We start from the raw sequence: 18,002 nt of genomic DNA on the forward strand, positions 1-18,002 counted from the left end.
ACGGAAACGCCATTTACCGCCGGAGTGGTACCTATTTATCTACTTGCACTGGCATGCTTTCGAACTGCTAGGTTGGCAGGAGCAGGGACCGAGCAACAGGAGCTCATCCCGTCGCGGAGATTTGAACCGCCGACCTTTTGATCGGCAAGCCCTAGGCTCTGTGGTTTAACCCACACCATGGTTCAAATCCCCACCTGACCATGAAGCTCATTGGGTGACTGGGGCTGTTACTTCCTCTCAGCCTAACCTACCTCCCAGGGTTGTTGTGGTTATGAAATGAAAAGTGGGAGAGCCATGTGCATCACCTGGAGCTTCTTGGGAGAAAAAGGTGGGCTATAAATGCAGTTAGACAACCATGGTTCATTTGGTTAGTGGTGATGATGCCAAGGTTGCAGATTCCATCCCCATATGGGACAACTGCATATTCTTGCATTGCCAGGGGAGCAGGACTAGAGGATCGTCAAGGTCTCCTCCAATTCTACAATTCTAAGAGTCTATAAGTACATTTGCTGCATCTCAGTTTAAACAAAAGAAATAGGCATACATTGTTCATTCACGGGGCTCTTTTGTATACCACTAAATTTCTCTCGTTTCCCTTTTAAAAAATTGATTTCTAAATGCCTCTTTATGTATTTTAGGTTCAGCAGTTGCAAGGAGTTTACAGTTTACACGACCCTCATTTCTGGACCCTTTGTACTGATGTTTACATAGGGACTTTGAAACTGTTTGTAGCTCCAGATGCTGACGCAAAGTGGATTCTAAGCCAGACTCACAACATTTTTACTCAGGTATGTTTGATGCGTGCCGTGTAAATGTAGGAATGGCACTGTTCCTTTCAGCTGAGGTAATGCTGTTTTTGTGGAAAGGAAGAGTAAAGAATAACAGGACAAGGTGATTACGGTTTGTGTTCTGTAGTGATCAGTCTATGATTTGTCCTTTTCAATATGTGATTGCTGTGAATGCTGATTCATGTTCGTTTTTTGCTCTGATAATTCTAGTGTTGCATATGTAGTATGTATGTATGTATGTATGTATGTATGTATGTATAAGCAGGCTAGCCTATATTTTTTTAAATATCAGAAGGAACAGGAACTGGCCAGCTGGCTAGATCCTTAGCTCTGCATGTCACTGGCAGCCTAAGGGGGTAAGAACCAAACAAGCACAGTGTGGGGTGTGTGTGTGTGTGTGTGTGTGTGTGTGTGTGTGTGTGTGTGTGTAAGAGAGATATTCACACTTAAAATTAAATAAATATGATTTTCAATTTTATACATTTCAATATTTTTACAATCATTTGAACATTTCAAAACTCAACTTCTTTCCCCCTCTTTCTGCAGTTCCTTAAATTTTCTGCATATTCCAAATTAACTTACCTTAATCATTTATTCATCTACTTTAAATGTATACTTTTATAAAGCTGCAGGTTATTACAATAATCCTGCCAGTGTTCTTATCTGTTTACAGCTTGTTTGTAAGTATTCAATCAACCATTTCCATTCTTTTATAAAAAATGTGCTATCTTGATTTCTTACATTTCTGAGAGATTTCCACACAATTTGATCTGAGCTACCCCACTAGCTATTTGATATTCCGTTTAAATTTCCTAAACAGAGGAATTTGTGCAGGGTGTATTTTGTATTAATTTCTGGTGGGCTTCTCTAAACGTGCCACGCGTCACATGCTTTTGCTAGCCAATTTCACAACCATAGCCAGTGTGGCATAGTGGTTTGAGCACTGGACTGGGACCTGGGGAAATGGGGTTCAAATCCCCATTCAGCCATGAAGCTCACTGGTAGACCTTGGGCCAGTCACTTCCTTGCAGCCTAAACTATACTTTCCTGGGCTTTTGTGAAGATAAATGAGGAAGAGAATGGTACCTGTCACCTTGAGCTCCTTGGAAGAAAGGAGGGATCAAAATGTAATAAATGCACAAGAGAATCCATTCCCATTTAATGATTGGTAGGTTTTGACATGGTTCACACAATCCCCTAGAATTTGTATTCCAATGTATTTCTTTCCTTCTATCTTCGCAGGCTGGAGTGAGGCAGCTCTATGTACAGATTGACTTTGCCGCTATGTAGCAAATATCTCGACCGTCTCGTTGGACCAAAGCTTTCTAGTACTGTCATGATTTAAAAGACACTGTACTTCCTTTGGAACAGAGACCTGCTCCCGTCTTCTCTACGGTTGTCCAAAACTGAACAGACTCTGCTGCCTTGTGGGCTAGATAAAGAGAGAAAAACCGAAAAACTGCGTGGCCCTGGACTACTTGGGATTGACTTTCACGAGCTCCAAACCTTTGTGGATTTACTGGCCAAGTTTGTTCCTGCAGCAAACTTAATGATAATGTGGTATTGCAATCATTGGTTTTGCTTTTTGTGAAGCTGCTGGAAGTTACTGCTTATTCCCAGAAAGCCAGTGTTAACTACAGGGAGGGTGGGTAGAAAATAATTTTTTATTTTTTTCTTAAAATGTCACATTGGTTGACATTCTACAACGTGTAAGACTGTTTGTACTTTGCAAACTTAACGAACCAAACCATATTGGGTTTTCAGAGTGCCTTTTCCGTCAAAGTATCTGCCAGCACAGATATTGAACATCGGGGATTTTTATTAATTTTTATGGCTACTACTTGTACCCAATAGGACTCTTGCTTGTGATTGGTGTGATTTATGTGTAATTGCATAATGGTAGATATTAGATTCTCTCTCTCTGTTACATTTTTAAACTTCCAAGGAGGTGATTCTTCAATTTTACAATACAAAGATAAAATGATTACACAGTTTGTTTACAAAACCTTTGACTACCAGGACGTAAATCTAGGCTGATAGCACCTTCACATTCTTAACGGTAATTAGAAAATAACAAAGCACTCAAAACAAAGGATGCAATGCCTCTTTTGTTGACTGATGCTGGAGGCTTTGACTGGCAGATTTACTTTAACTGCAGAATGAAGGTTTGTATATGATAGTCAACAGATGATCTGAACTTTTGCTTCACAGTCCATGTTCAGAATTAATTCACAAGCTCTTCAGGCCAGAAATCCACCAGTTCAACTAGTATATGCAATAAAGCCCATGCATTATGTATACATTATCATGGAATATAATTTGGTTTGTTCAATCTGATTGCATATTTTGAAAGGGTTTTTTTTTTTTGCATTAGATTTGAAAATGAGCCATGGGTTCTTCAGCACTTAATACCTGAAGAAGGAGAGTCTTCTGAGTGAACTGTGTGGTTCAGCTAAATATTGCTTCACAGCCATCATTTTTCATTTTCTGTCTTAACGAATATTCTTTTTAAACTTCACCTTGGGCAATATATTTCCTGGGTTTATCCTGCAATGCTAGTGTAATGTATAAAGGCTTGCTAGGCAACTGTCAGAGCGCTTCATGACGGAATAACAAAGATCTCACAAACGCATCTCTCGTTTCCAACGTTGAAGCTGAAGTTGGAATAGGAATGTATGGTAGTAAGCAAGTCCCTTTTTACTAATCAACAAAGATGATTGCACATATGTTCAAATGAATGAAAATCACCTGATTCCGTCCCCCTCAAAAGGCCATTTGCTTGAACAGTTGTGTTTCAAGACAAGTTTATTTAGAAAAACAAAAGTTGCTGCTAACCGATGGTTAGATACCCCCCCCCCCAGTTGGCTTAGCTTTAGCTGGAGGGAGATTTATTCATGGCTTTTAATGAAGTTAGGCATCAGAAATGCCTAAAATGGAATTGTATTGGTACATTAGTTTCTATTTTAAAAGACTGTAACGTGGAACTTCTGGTTTTTATGGGAATAATCTCCTTTTAAAATGTATCTCTTAACTCGGCCTGTGTATTCCATTACTTGCCAATTTTATTTTTACTTTGCTTGCTATTCATTTAGAAATGCAAGTATCAGACACAGTCTCTAATTCAAGGTCTGAAGATGAGTTGTGGCCCAATACACTTCTTCAGTAATATCCATTCCTTTCCACAAGGCACATCAGGGCTGCTTCACACATGAAGATTCCCATATAATGTGAGAAGTGCACTGTGAGAAACATACCCTGTGGGTGCATACGCTGTAGAAAATGCACATACCCTTTTTCCACACGATATAGCAAATTCCAATTTTTTCCCTTTCAGAGATACGGTGTACCTCTGTAGATTAATGTGAAGTGCCATTGGCTCTGAACCCATTTCAGTAAAATGGCTTTTAATTAAAGGTAAGAAAGAACCCTCATTTTTTTCCGTGCATATTGTCGATATTTCAGAACTTTGCTTGTGTCTTCTGTTGAGCACACACTAAATCATTGGTTGCGGCTGAACCCGAGAGCCTAGAAATTGCTTAACCTTTGAGTTGGTGTTAATTTGCTTCAGGCCTTTCCCCATGGAAGTAGTCCTCTTTGTTCTAACTTCTCTCACCCAAATGACAAATACTGAGTTAAATCATCCTTTGCCAAACACGTGGCTTTGAAATTTGCTTTTATCTAACTTTGGCAGCAGAGGTTAAATTAATGCACAGCTTTTACACAACTGCCAAAGTGAGATTCTAGTGCAATAGGGGTGCTTACCCAATAAACGTCCATGTTTCTCTCTAATGATAATGTAAGGTCTTCAGTTTAGGGGAGGAGGTTTATATTAGTTGGAGCTTGTTGTCAACCAAGCCCTTAAGTTGTGTGAAGTGAAGAAAAAGTGTCCTTTATACTTTTAGGCTTGGATGTCGGCACACTACGCAGTCATAGGATCGGTCTAGTTTTTGAGTAACGTGTTGTACAACATTAAACCACTGCATAGGGCAGATGTTGGTACAGATGGTAGCCAACAGCCTTCGGGTGTTCTTACTCCCGAAGCTTTTACAGGATAAAGATCACTTCTGAAAAGGAAAGCTTCCAACTACATTAAGATACTGGCAGTCCTGATTAATAAATGAAATATTGCATGGTCTAGGGCTTTAGAATAGTGCAAAGGGTTAAAAACCGAAGAATGGATGCTAACTGCATTTGACCAGGTGAATGATACTGGGATAGATGTGAGGAAATGGGAGATTGGCAGTTGGTTATTGCCAGTGCAAATAAAAGGAGCAATTCCGTTTTTGAGGGGGAGGTGAAGTGCAGCACGATTTCATTCAAATATGGCAGTTCAGCTCAAGTTCTTAAACTTGGCTAACGCCGTTCCATTTTCTACATTGCTGTCGCATTGATTCTTGCTGCCGAAAGTAATTTTTTTTGTATTCCTGCAACATTTTGTGTTTGTGTGCCCCTTCTAAGTGCTGTTTCCTATCCTGACCTGATCTTCAGTCTTCTGATAATTGCTTTATACCCTCCAAGAATTGTGGCTCATTGACTGATTAAATGCTGCCACCAAGCCTCGTGAAAATGCACAGGCCCACGCCAAGCGTTTGGTTGGAATTGAAAATGCCACTGTGGATATGGAATATTTTATTTATTTTCACAGTCCCATTACCTGAACAGTTCTAATTTTGGCCTGGGATCAATTTTCTGTGGCATTTTTCTGTTTAACAGAAGCAGTGCTCACATAGTTCACGTCCCAGAGGTATACCATAAAAGAACTGATGGGCATAGCGATCTTATTGCCAAAATTGTAACTAGTACTTTCAGATCAGATAGAATGGGAAAACAGTGCTGAAACCCCATTTCCTAACCTGCACATAAAGTGGGGCTCTGGTGTCAGTCAGCCTGTTGTATTTCTCAACGCATGATGTACCGGTGCAATTGAAGGACATCACTGTTTCAGTGAATTCAAAGAGGTGACTACAGATAATGGACGACTGTGTATACTGTAATTGGTTTGGGAATGCTAAAGCGAGTAGCCAGTCTGACTTGCCGTAAGTGCAATACTGGACATTCTAACGCATATTTTTTTCTACTTGAATACAGTCTCTGGAATATTTAAACAGCTAATATGTTTGAGACAATATTTGGGATCAATTTTCCTATCAATAAACTTTTTCCTTTTGCAAACATTTTTCAAATGTTGTGTGTTTCGTTCCTTGGTGTGTGTGTGTGTGTGTGTGTGTGCGCGCAATCTGCACATTCCTGGCTGTCCTCAAGCAAACCATCTCCTGGACAAATGTAATGTAAGAACCAGAAGTTGGGAGTCAAATCTTGTGACATCCAAAGCTCTCACTCATGGAAGGAGAAGAAGAGGCAATCCCCTACCCTGGAAACCTGTTCTGGAAACTTGGAAGGCCCTTCAGAACAGTGTGGAAGGTTGCCTGAGTGTCTGTAGAGAGGATTAATGAAAATAGTTTTATCTCTCCCCCCCCCTCAATGACAAGAGAAATCTCTTCTGCACTGAAGGCCAATGGAAGATTTACAGAAGAGGAACACTGGATCCAAGCTTAGTCTATCTCAGCTGTGGTGAGGTCAAAATCTAAACCACCATGAATGCACGGCTATGGTCAAAAGAATTGCTACATTATTTGGTGCAATAATACCATGTCTCTTCCCTCTCCTCTGGCTATCATATCCTGTAATCCAAGGCTTGTTGTGTAAGCAGAAGTCTGTTCACATATGGAGAGCATTGGATGCAAGCCATTGTTAATGTGTTACATATGTAAGCCGATAAAACGCACAATGCGTTTCATTTCTCAAAGCTTCAGCATCGTTCAGTTCCAAGGCTACTGAGGGTTTTAGCGCCCAAGTAAACAAATTGTGCTTTGATCAGAATGACCATTAAAATGTACAGAGGGCACACATTTTGTGAGAGAAGCCATAGCACAGACGGGCCTGGATTTTTCAGTGGAAGACTGACTCTGTATCTAGAACAACCAACACTTTATACTGATATGCAGAAACTGTTCTCTAATATACAAAAGCAAGCATATTTTAACATGTTTCATTCTGAACTGGCTTTTTATTGGTAGGTAACTTTTTTTTAAAAAAAATGCATTTCATACCGAATTTAGGCAGCCTGCCAAACGACCAGACTTGATTATTGCTCCGTGGGCTGTATTCCTTGGTAAATAGTTTGGTGTCTTCATAGGGACTGGCAACAGGACTTTCCGGCAGTCTACTTGGACAGTTGGGGTGGGCTTCCCCCTCTTGCAAAACGTATGACTAACTAGTGACACCAGATTCAGCATGTGCGTAAACAAGTATTTATTCAGCCATGTGCTCAAAAATGGATTTGTCAACTGCAAAGAGCTTGAGCATGTCTAATTCCAATGGATGCAAAGTTCCAGTTATGATCAAAGAGTGTAGAGGATCGCCTAATGCCACCGTAGTCATTTCCTGTAGAGTACCGGAAGCAATCTTTTGATCCACTGCGCCCACTCTTGCTAAGCCTACGCAGACGGTGTTTTCTGCAATTTCTGTTAAAAAAAAGGGGGGGAGTTAAAGAGAACAAAGAATATTACGGAAGCATAGTGAAAGAGGTTGGTGCGCTTGGCACACTTCTGCAGGAAGTGATGCTTTCTCCCTAAAAAAAGTTACACGCTGCTTAAAAAAAGACACTGTCCTCTGAAGACTAATATAGACTTCTCTAAAAAAAAAACAAAAAACCCACACGTGTACATTGCTCAAGTTCTTCGCAATAGGATGTGGCAAATGTGAGAAGTGTCAAGCCCAGGAAGCAAGTTCTCATTCTCAAGGTATTGAATTGCAGGTATAAACCAGTGGGGTAAGTAGTCATTCATAAAGAGTCATCAAGTGAAGGCTGCCTAGCCGAAAAGACTGATTCTGCCCTCCTGGCCTAGTAACTACTTTGATTTATCAGAAAAAGGACCAGAGCAGGTTGGGGAACCTGAGGTCCTCCGGGCATTTTAGCAGAAATCCCATCAGCCCCAACCAGCAATGGCCAATGTTTAGGGATGATGGCTCTGGAGTCCACCACCATTTGGAGAACCATGGAGAATATGCAAGAAAAGCTTAGACAGGGCTGCAGTGTGGGGAAGATGCTAGTATGACTGAGCTCGGCATTTTCATGCCCTCTGGCACTCGTCACGGTGTTTTGTGTGCCAGAAGTGGTTTAGTCATGCTGGCCACAGAACCTGGAAAGCTGTCTGTGGGCAAATGCCAGCTTCCTCAGCCTGGAAGTGGAGACGAGTGCCGCACCTCATAGTTGAATTCGACTGGACTTAACCGTCCAGGGGTCCTTTACCATTTTTTACCTTACTAAGTATCGTAGTTTTCCGTGTATAAGACGAAGTTTTTAAATTATAAAATGATGTTTAAAATTGGGGGCCGTCTTATACACGGATAGTGGGGGGGGGCGGGCGATTGGTTGCAGCCGCGAGCAGGAGATTGTCAGCGGCGATTCGGTGGGTGATTGGTGGCAGCGGCAAGGACTGCTGTCGATTGGCTGCTGCTGCGACAATTGGGCGGGTGATTGGTGGCTGCTGGCGGCGAGTGGGCAGATGGTTATTGGCTTTGGTGACGCGTGCGATTGGCAGCGTTGGTCAGGTGGGTGAGCGATTTTTGGCAATCCCCTCCCCCCAAAAGCTCAAAAACTCTGGGAAATCTCCCCCCATTTTCTTAATCTGGAGTCCCCCAAAATAGGGGTCGTCTTATACATGGAAAAATACGGTAAATTGTGATTAATATGAAGGTATTGCTGGTATCAAAACTTCCCACAAGGAAGGGTAAGTGGAATGTGTTACGTAGGAAGGTGAAAGCACCCATCCTGATGTAAGCTGCCTGCAATGTACCTGCAGGTTTTGTTAAATTCTGTTGCATCCCTGCATGGAGCCTGATTGGATCAGAGGCAGATTTAGGGATGCTTGACCAGATCACCCGCACTGGCCGCTGAGTCAAGAGGGCGCCGCAAACATGACTTGGAACGGAAGGCAAGAGGCGTCTGTTAGTGTGCCAAATTTTGGTGTCACATAGGATGCTGCTGAAATGTGAAAGCCCAAAGTCCACCACTGATTGGATTGCAAGGAGTTGTGTGTGTCATAGTTTTTTAGACTTGCCTCCTTCCAAACAGGGCTCGTTTAGAGAGGCCACTCCACTGAAAATCAAAGAGACTGATTCCACTGATAACAGCTAATTCTTTCATATCCTTTCCGGGCTCTTAATTGTGCCTCCCGTTTTGTTTCAGAAAGGCAGTGCATGTGAGCTAGCTGGACTTTGCAGAGCATTTTGTCATTGCTTCCACCCAATCACTACTTGTGCCATTTGACACCCTACAGCCCTATGGAAAGTCTCTGCATTTCATTAACCAGCGAGAACTCCTAGATCAGTCGAAAGTTGACTATTAAGACACACTTTCCCAGGATCAATGCGCCTCCGCTGTTTCTGCAGCAACTAGTAGCTCCAGGAAAAGCACGTACACTAGTACCTCGGGTTAAGTACTTAATTCGTTCCAGAGGTCTGTTCTTAACCTGAAACTGTTCTTAACCTAAAGCACCACTTTAGCTAATGGGGCCTCCTGCTGCCGCCATGCCGCCGGAGCCCGATTTCTGTTCTTATCCTGAAGCAAAGTTCTTAACCTGAAGCACTATTTCTGGGTTAGCGGAGTGTGTAACCTGAAGTATATGTAACCCGAGGTACCACTGTACAGCGAACAGAGTAAGGTCAAAGTGATTCACTCTAAAGTATGTTCATATGGGATTTGCATTTCTTTTCTTTTTTTAAAAAAACCAACTGGTTCGTGGAGTTTGTGGCTGGTTTGTGTGCAGGCCAACGTTTTGTGGCTACAGCGCTCTGCCTCGGTTCCTGCTTGAAGTTCACTTCACTGTGGCTGATGAACCACAGCGAATGCTTGGCCTCGGTAGGCAATTTCCAGCCTGCCAATTTCAAGAGGGCCCCCATCTCCATCCCAAATTGCGAGTTATTTGATGCTGCTGCGGTCTGGACAAAGGAGGGGAGGGCCAGCCAGCCTCCAAATGCTAGCGGCCAGAGCTCACGTGCGTACCTGGTTCTTCGCCTTGTAGCTGCCTGTTTTGCACAATAGCGAGAAGCTGCTCCGCTGCCTGGTTCACGCTCATGTACCTGGGTGGCTCATAAATCTTCTTCCCCCTGATGGAAGGAAAGGTACGGTAGTCTGGTCAGCAACTGTCCCCCCTGTATCCCAGTCAAGTAGCGGGGTCCGTGTACAGTAAAGCCAAGCTGAATTTCACACGGCTTGCCCAAAATGCTTAAGCTTTAAGATAAAACTTTCTTTGTCGCATCAAACCACATTCACTCTCTGGAAGCTCTTAAGAGGGGCTGGCAGCCAAATGGCTCTCAAATGTAATAATAATAATAATTTTTATTTATACCCCGTCTTCCCCAGCCAAGGCTGGGCTCAGGCTAACAAGCAATAATAAAAACAAGTTGAATGAATACAACTTAAAAACAAGATTAAAATACAACATTAAAATACTGAAACATTAAAATATTAAAATGCAGCCTCATCTCAGGAGGAGAAAGGAAAAAGAAAAAAAGAAAGAGGGGGAGGGAATCAAATTGGCTCCAAGCCAAAGGCCAGGCGGAACAACTCTGTCTTACAGGCCCTGCGGAATGAAATCAGATCCTGCAGGGCCCTGGTCTCATGAGGCAGAGCATTCCACCAGGCCGGAGCCAGTGTTGAGAAGGCCCTGGCTCTGGTTGAGGCTAATCTAACTTCCTTAGGGCCCGGGACCACTAGGGTGTTGCTATTTATGGACCTAGAGGCTCTCCGTGGGACAGGAGAGGCGGTCCTGTAGGTACGAGGGTAGAGGCCCATTTAGATTAGAACCTTGCTAGAAGTCTGTGCATGTTTTGTCTCATCCATCATGTTTTTGGCAAGGAATACACCGCAGAAAGGAGGTCTACGGGCAGTCGCTGGTGAGAAGCAGGCAAGTGTTATACACGCTGCCCTCTGATCAGCTGGAGACATAAAGCAAACACTTCCAAGGTTTTAAACAGCCGAATCCAGGTGTATGTTACAGCCACAGGAACAGCAGACACTACTAGCAGGCTCTTTTTGTGGCGTCAGCATCCCAGAACTGCCAGCTTGCAGAAGAAGCGTCTACCGACAATTAAGTCGCTTGGTGTTGATGAAAGTCTCCTCTGTGCGTGTGCTGTGAATCAGAGCCACTGCGTGGCTGTTTTGCAGCTTTCAAGCTAGGAATTAGAGCCTACATGAGTAAACTGAAAATGCTCTCCGCATCTGAGAGGTGCCACATGTCGCGCTGCCTCCTCGGCACAATCACAAGTCACGTATATTTTGAGACCCCTGCTAATCTACTGTAACTGCCGAGATACATCAGAGAGCACGCTATCCGTTCCAAATTGGAAGGGAAGCCTGTATTTTTCTACCAGATACTGTATAGTTACATAATTATAGACCCCAAAGCCAGCTCTCAAAGGGTTGTTTTCTGCAAAGTTTGCCAGCCCTGGAGTTGGCAAGAGCAAAGCTTATGAAGAAGTTCCAAGGTAAATTTCCACCAGAGATTGTCGGACTCCGTGGATGTGAATCTAGACCAAAGTGAGGACGTGTCTGGAGGTGATCAATAGTTCCAGTGGAGAGGAAGAAGGAAGCTGACTCGACTGATCTCTCCTAGATTAGAAATATTGAGCGATCAGGAGAAAAACGAAACTAGTCAAACCTCGGTTCCTGAACGCCTCTGTTACCGTACATTTTGACTCCCAAACGCTGAAAACCCGGAAGTAAGTGTTCTGGTTTTTGAATGTTTTCTAGAACCCAAAGATTCGACGCAGCTTCCGCTGAGTGCAAAAAGCTCTTGCAACCAATGGGAAGCCGAGCCTCAGTTTTCGAACATTTCGGAAGCCAAACGGGCTTCTGGAACAGATTTTGTTCGAGAACCAAGGTGCCACTGTATCACATATGAAATTACTAGGGGTCATAGCTAGCTAGCCTAACTCTGGGCACTTAGTACTGGAGATACAGGGTGCATATGGAACCTGAGAAACTGAACAGACTTATTAAACCAAGAGCTTTGCCCCAGTCTTAAAAAATTATTCATTAGATGCTAAAAGACACCAAGACAACCATCACCGCTGCTTTGCCACGAGCCCCATCCTGCAACAGAAACACCGGAAGCTGCTTACACTGACTCAGACCGCTGATCCCTCTAAGTGTTATCTATATTGACAGGCAGTGCTAGTGCGAAGAGTTGCTTTGCATCATTCAGACGCCGGTTCCTGCCTTCACCTATCCCAGTGCTGCCTCAAGCAAGTCGCTTCATCTTGCGGGATGGACTGCAGACAAAACCAAACTGGGTGCCAGGAGAGGGCACTTCCTCCTTAAGTCTACAGTGATATTTTGGAACCCGTGTTCACCATTCATGTTCACCGTTTAAGCAGGATTCCTAAATTCTCCAATTCTTAGTTAAGAGAGCAACCCGGATGGCCTAAAATGTGATTAGAACGGCAGCTGATCGGTCCTTTTAACTCAAGGGTGGGGGCCCATTATCCATGCTGGGTTGGTGCTGAATGGGAGTTGGGAGTCCAGTAACATTTTGAGGGCTACTGGCTCCCTCCCCCTCACCCAACCACACCTTAAATTGAAACATGGAGAAAAATCTTTCTCTATACCGTGGTTTTAGTATGCGTTTCACTTACATGCCAGCACTAAGCTGTGAATTATCAGTTGCAGACCACACACTTTTGAAGAAACAACTTACTTCATGAGATTCTCCAGCGATTGTTCCTTGACTTTAATGTCTGCAGGGAAACAAAACGGGACATACACTTTAAGTCAATTGCCTGTGTATTACTTTCACAAGCATTAAGACGGAGAACTTTTTTTTATTGAGCTGTGTTTGATATAAGAAATGTATCTCTCTTTCATGCACACCCAGAGAGCCAGTGTGGTGTAGTGGTTAAGAGCGGTAGTCTCGTAATCTGGTGAACTGGGTTTGTGCCCCGCTCCTCCACATGCAGCTGCTGGGTGACCTTGGGCCAGTCACACTTCTCTGAAGTCTCTCAGCCCCACTCACCTCACAGAGTGTTTGTTGTGGGGAAGGGAAAGGAGATTGTTAGCCACTTTGAGACTTCTTAGGGTAGTGATAAAGTGGGATATCAAATCCAAACTCTTCTTCTTCATGTTGACTGTGCCAGCCAGTCATCATTCCATTTCCCCCTGTGATACTCATTCAGCCATCATTCCAGGGCTGTTTTTAGGTATCTCTCTCTCCCCCAAAGGCTCTGTGTAGTTCTGCAAATCCCAAGCAGCCCCAAGCCTCTTAATTGTTCCTGATCTAGCTTGGCTGGTATGCTTGGATGGTCCTAATTTGGAGACGCATGGAGAAGTCTGCAGCTCAGTGGTACAGCATCCATCTTGCATGAGAAATCTCCCAGGGTCAATCTTTGGCATCTCCAGGACAAGTTGGCAGGGAACTGCTGCCTGAAACCCTCCAGCCAGCCAATGTGGCTCAGCTAAACGAGCCACTGTTGCGATGCAGTGTAAGGCAGGTTCCGGTGTTAGGTACCCGCAGACTGAGTTCACTATTAACATATAAGACTATGTTTAAGACACTATCTATTATACATAATTCATTGCAATGGTTTTTCTTCTTGTGGAAAGTGACACCGCATCCTTTAATTGAACTCTCTTAAATACACATCAGCTGTAGGAAGTTAAAACTGTGATTGCAGCCAAGAAACAAGCTCTGTTGATTTTTTAGGGCAGACTTACTGCTACATGAGCACATTTGGGGTTAGAACGGACGAGATCAACGAAGGCGTTTCCTCTCGCTGTCTTCTAAGTGGAAAACTATGTTTTGTATCGTGCTTCACTGAGGAGATGAAACTTTTTGAAACTGAACGTCTATTAAGTTAGAGCGGCATGAATGAGCTATGGGCAGAAACCCAGGGGTCTGGACATGCAAGCAGCCCCATTAGTTGTGCCTTCCTGTCTCCAATCAAATAACCCAAAAAGACTCATGGCAAGCCTTCAACCACATTAGTCACCTTTTCCTATTGAATTAGGTGGACTGCAGATTTTGGTAAAATGAGCTCATTTCATTGAGCGCTAACTCATTCTCTTGTACATTTAAATATGCAGCTGTGCCTTTTGTCGTTCCATGAAGTTTTCTAAGCTTAGAAGTATTCAGATCTCGGTAAACCATCTCAAATAACAAATCTAATTTTTGTCAGAGCTTTGAAACATTGTGTGGCAGATTTTTGTCACTATTTCTATCACTGCCTTTTCTCCTGATGACTTGCAACGGCTATGGTTCATGTCCATTGATTTCAGTGGGCTTATGCCAAGTATGACTTGGCTTGATACAACCCAATGTGTTTCCTAGCTTTTGCAGTCTCGATTTCCTACCTAGAATTTCTGCTTCATTTTACATCTTTCGCCCAATGCAAACCTTCAAGTTGTACACAAACAAGAACAGAACAGACGCAATACGCAGGAGAAGGCATGCAAGTCCCAACAAAATTCAAGACAAAGGCGATGGTTAAAAGAAGAAGCGGCCAAATTGTAAATGCTAACAGTCAGGGAGTGACATCTAACTAAGCCATAGTCAGAGCAGACCCACTGCAAATTAATGGGTATCCAACTCCGTAGTCCTGTCAGCTCAAGGCTTTCTGCTTGTGCAGTGGGACTTTCCTCTCTTCTCCTCCCCCTCCATCATTCCCAAATATGCTCTGGAGACTTGGGAAATGCCTAGGATGGATTTAGTAGGCATGTAGGGGTGGGGAGAAGAGGTGAAGCCCCATGGCACAAGCAGAAATCCTTGCACTGACAGGACAGTTACTTCACACTACTTTATAGATAGAAGCTACAGCCAAAGCAATTTCTTCCAGCCACATCTCTTCTTCTGCTACTGAAGTTTCTTAGTTGTTGTTTAGTCGTTTAGTCGTGTCCAACTCTTCGTGACCCCATGGACCAGAGCACACCAGGCACTCCCGTCTTCCACTGCCTCCCGCAGCTTGGTCAAACTCATGCTAGTAGCTTCGAGAACACTGTCCAACCATCTCGTCCTCTGTCGTCCCCTTATCCTTGTGCCCTCAATCTTTCCCAACATCAGGGTCTTTTCCAGGGAGTCTTCTCTTCTCATGAAGTGGCCAAAGTATTGGAGCCTCAGCTTCACAATCTGTCCTTCTAGTGAGCACTCAGGGCTGATTTCCTTAAATGGATAGGTTTGATCTTCTTTCAGTCCATGGGACTCTCAAGAGTCTCCTCCAGCACCATAATTCAAAAGCATCAATTCTTCGGTAATCAGCCTTCTTTATGGTCCAGCTCTCACTTCCATACATCACTACTGGGAAAACCATAGCTTTAACGATCAGCCCCTCTTTATGGAAGTTTCTTAGTACCTTCTAGAATTGTATGTGCACAATTGCCCCGCTCTAGTTGCCCCAGCATGCACGGTTGAACGCAGGAGTGTCCACATCTTGATGAGAATTTGACTTCTTGATCCCGCAAGCGCTGTGCACTAAAGGGATTTCTCCAGCTGCCTCTTTACTCTGCAATGCCAGCTTAGAGGCGACAGGAGCTTATGCCTTGCAGATCGGCAGGCAGGAAGTGGCCATTTACTTTGCAGTAAAGGCTTTGCTTTGCATCAAAGTGCTGTTTCCTGCCTGCCGGGTCTGCAAGGCCAGCTGGGCAGTGCATTCTTGATATATTACAGGGTGACAAAATATGAATAATATAATAATAATAAATAAGAATTTATTATTTATACCCCGCCCATCTGGCTGGGTTTCCCCAGCCACTCTGGGCGGCTTCCAAAAGAATATTAAAATACTATGATACATCAAACATTAATGAAACCTTTGTCTCGGTCTGGAGTCCATACTGGTAAGAGACAAAGTATTGATATATCACCCACAACTTACTTAGGATCTTGTTGATCCATGGCCTTCTCTGACATGTTCTCACCACCACCAATGGCTGAACACCATGGCGCTTTCTATGCGCATACTCACAATTTATTGCTATGAATGCCAATATCAATAGACCTTTCCTCCTACCCTCTCTCTATGGGAAGTGAGCTAGCATCATAATCTTTCTCCTGCCATTTATACACAGTGGCAATTTCATTTCATTCAGTCAATTGAAGTTTTGATTTAATCTGTATCCAACAAACACACTTTCCACAAGCTCCTCAATTAAGTACATTTTAATATTTAAAGCAACGGCTGGAATGTCTCCTTCAATAACCAGTCACTTGACAGTGCAGAATTGTTGCAGAGACAAAGAAACGCAGGAACAGAAAGAGGGGAGCAGAAGAAGCCCAAACTTGAATGTTGTAGGATTTTTTGCATCATTTATTTGAAAAAGTCAGCAGATAATTTTTAAACCCCCCCCCCCCCAATAATGCTTGCTTGTCAACTCTCCCTTCTTGCAGTTCTTAAAGAATGGAGGGGAGAGAAAGGATCAATGAAATGCAAAACGGACAGATTAAGCTTTATGGTCAGGCCATGATGACATTTTACACTGGTGGCTGGGAGCATTTAACACCTATTAAATCCACTTCTCTCTAAAATGCATTCCAAAATCCCCAACGTATAGGTTTTCATACATTTCAACAGTTAGAGAAGATTTACAGTCAAGTCCTGATTTACAGACGCCAATTCCAGGAATGCATGAAAATTCTGCATGCATGTTCTGACTTGATTTATAAACTTACTATATGCTGGCGCTGTGTATATTATATGCGGGTGGCTCTGTGGTCTAAACCACAGAGCCTCTTGGGCTTGCTGATCAGAAGGTCAGTGGTTCGAATCCCCGCGATGGGGTGAGCTCCCGTTGCTAGGTCCCTGCTCCTGCCAACCTAGCAGTTCGAAAGCACATCAAGTGCAAGTCATGCTGGCCACATGACCCGGAAGCTGTCTGTGGACGAACACTGGCTCCCTCAGCCTGTAAAGCGAGATGAGTGCCGCAACCCCAGAATTGTCTGCGACTGGACCTAATGGTCAGGGATACCTTTAACTTTACCTATATGCTGGCAAAATGCAGCTCTTTCCGGTGCGCACATGGAAATCGCCTTTTGACTTGGGAGGTTTTGGGATCCTGGCTTGTAATCAAGGAGAGCAGTGGAAGCCACAGGAGCGGTCTAAGCTTGTAGGAACCCCAGTAAACAGTTATGTCTCGTAAAGTGTCTAGAGTGTCCTGTAAACTCATAGAAAACCTGCTTTAGCACTGGGAGAATAGTTCTGTTCAGGCTGCAATCAAGGATCCTGCCAGTCGGAAGAAACTCAATTCTCCCTGATCAAGCTCAATATCTAAACAGCACGGAATGATCTAATTGCTTGCAAATTGCATCAGTCTGATTTCCATCCTGATCAAAATTCCATATGTGATTGAATGCATCTGTATAATCTCTCCCTCTGTCGCACACTGGAGGGTTTCATGCAAGGCCGGATTTAGTCTGAAAAGCTCTGTATGATTAAAATAAATCCTGCCCCAGTGCAGAGACTGTCGGATCGCCTCCTGTTTCTACTGATCAAGCTCTCCTGCTTTTAAGAGTAGAGTGGAACACAGCTATGAAGCTTCCCCCGTTTCTCCTCATGCCAGGAAAAGCTTAATTTCCTTCTGTTGGAACTGCTGCAAAAGACGCAGTAAAAATCCTGACGGTCCTAGTAAAGAAATGAACTTGCTAAAACTTCCTTTTCGCTGGATGATGATTGCAACGTAAGACCTCAAAGCCAGGAAGCTGATGGCATGGGCAGGGCTCGTTTCCTTTTCTCGGTGTTAATGATCACCGGACTAAGGACTAGTTTACAGAATTCAGCAGAATCTACCAGTTAAGAGTTTGGATTGGATATCCCGCCTTTCACTCCCTTTTTAAGGAGTCTCAAAGCGGCTAACATTCTCCTTTCCCTTCCTCCCCCACAACAAACACTCTGTGAGGTGAGTGGGGCTGAGAGACTTCACAGAAGTGTGACTGGCCCAAGGTCACCCAGCAGCTGCATGTGGAGGAGCGGAGACGCGAACCCAGTTCCCCAGATTACGAGACTACCGCTCTTAACCACTACACCACACTGGCTCTCTGCTGGACTGTTTTACCTTTGGGCTGTGAGAGTGGGGTTGGGATAGATGTCTCCTGAATGAGAAAAAGCTCAAAAACCTGTACATAGAAGAAAACCACCACAGCAAGGCAGAGGCTCAGCTCCATGACA

General features: G+C 43.7%; 2 protein-coding genes across 2 annotated transcripts in view; one reads left to right on the plus strand and one right to left on the minus strand.

Moving 5' to 3' along the window:
- The window catches only part of SLC30A7 (solute carrier family 30 member 7), a 33,784-nt gene extending 27,824 nt beyond the window's left edge, over positions 1 to 5,960 (plus strand). The window contains exons 10-11 of the mRNA XM_081195052.1: positions 639 to 788; positions 2,031 to 5,960. Coding sequence (XP_081051178.1) covers positions 639 to 788; positions 2,031 to 2,078 — 198 coding nt within the window. The 3' untranslated portion in view covers positions 2,079 to 5,960. The remainder of the gene's footprint in view (positions 1 to 638; positions 789 to 2,030) is intronic.
- An 875-nt stretch (positions 5,961 to 6,835) lies between these two features.
- The window catches only part of DPH5 (diphthamide biosynthesis 5), a 35,829-nt gene continuing 24,662 nt past the window's right edge, over positions 6,836 to 18,002 (minus strand). The window contains exons 6-8 of the mRNA XM_081195072.1: positions 12,551 to 12,590; positions 9,856 to 9,959; positions 6,836 to 7,312 (exon numbers count right to left, since the gene is read on the minus strand). Of these exons, the coding sequence (XP_081051198.1) occupies positions 7,101 to 7,312; positions 9,856 to 9,959; positions 12,551 to 12,590 (356 nt within the window). The 3' untranslated portion in view covers positions 6,836 to 7,100. The remainder of the gene's footprint in view (positions 7,313 to 9,855; positions 9,960 to 12,550; positions 12,591 to 18,002) is intronic.

Source organism: Podarcis bocagei (assembly GCF_964188305.1).
Source record: "Podarcis bocagei genome assembly, chromosome: 5".
In the NCBI taxonomy this organism is placed as follows: Eukaryota; Metazoa; Chordata; class Lepidosauria; order Squamata; family Lacertidae; genus Podarcis; species Podarcis bocagei.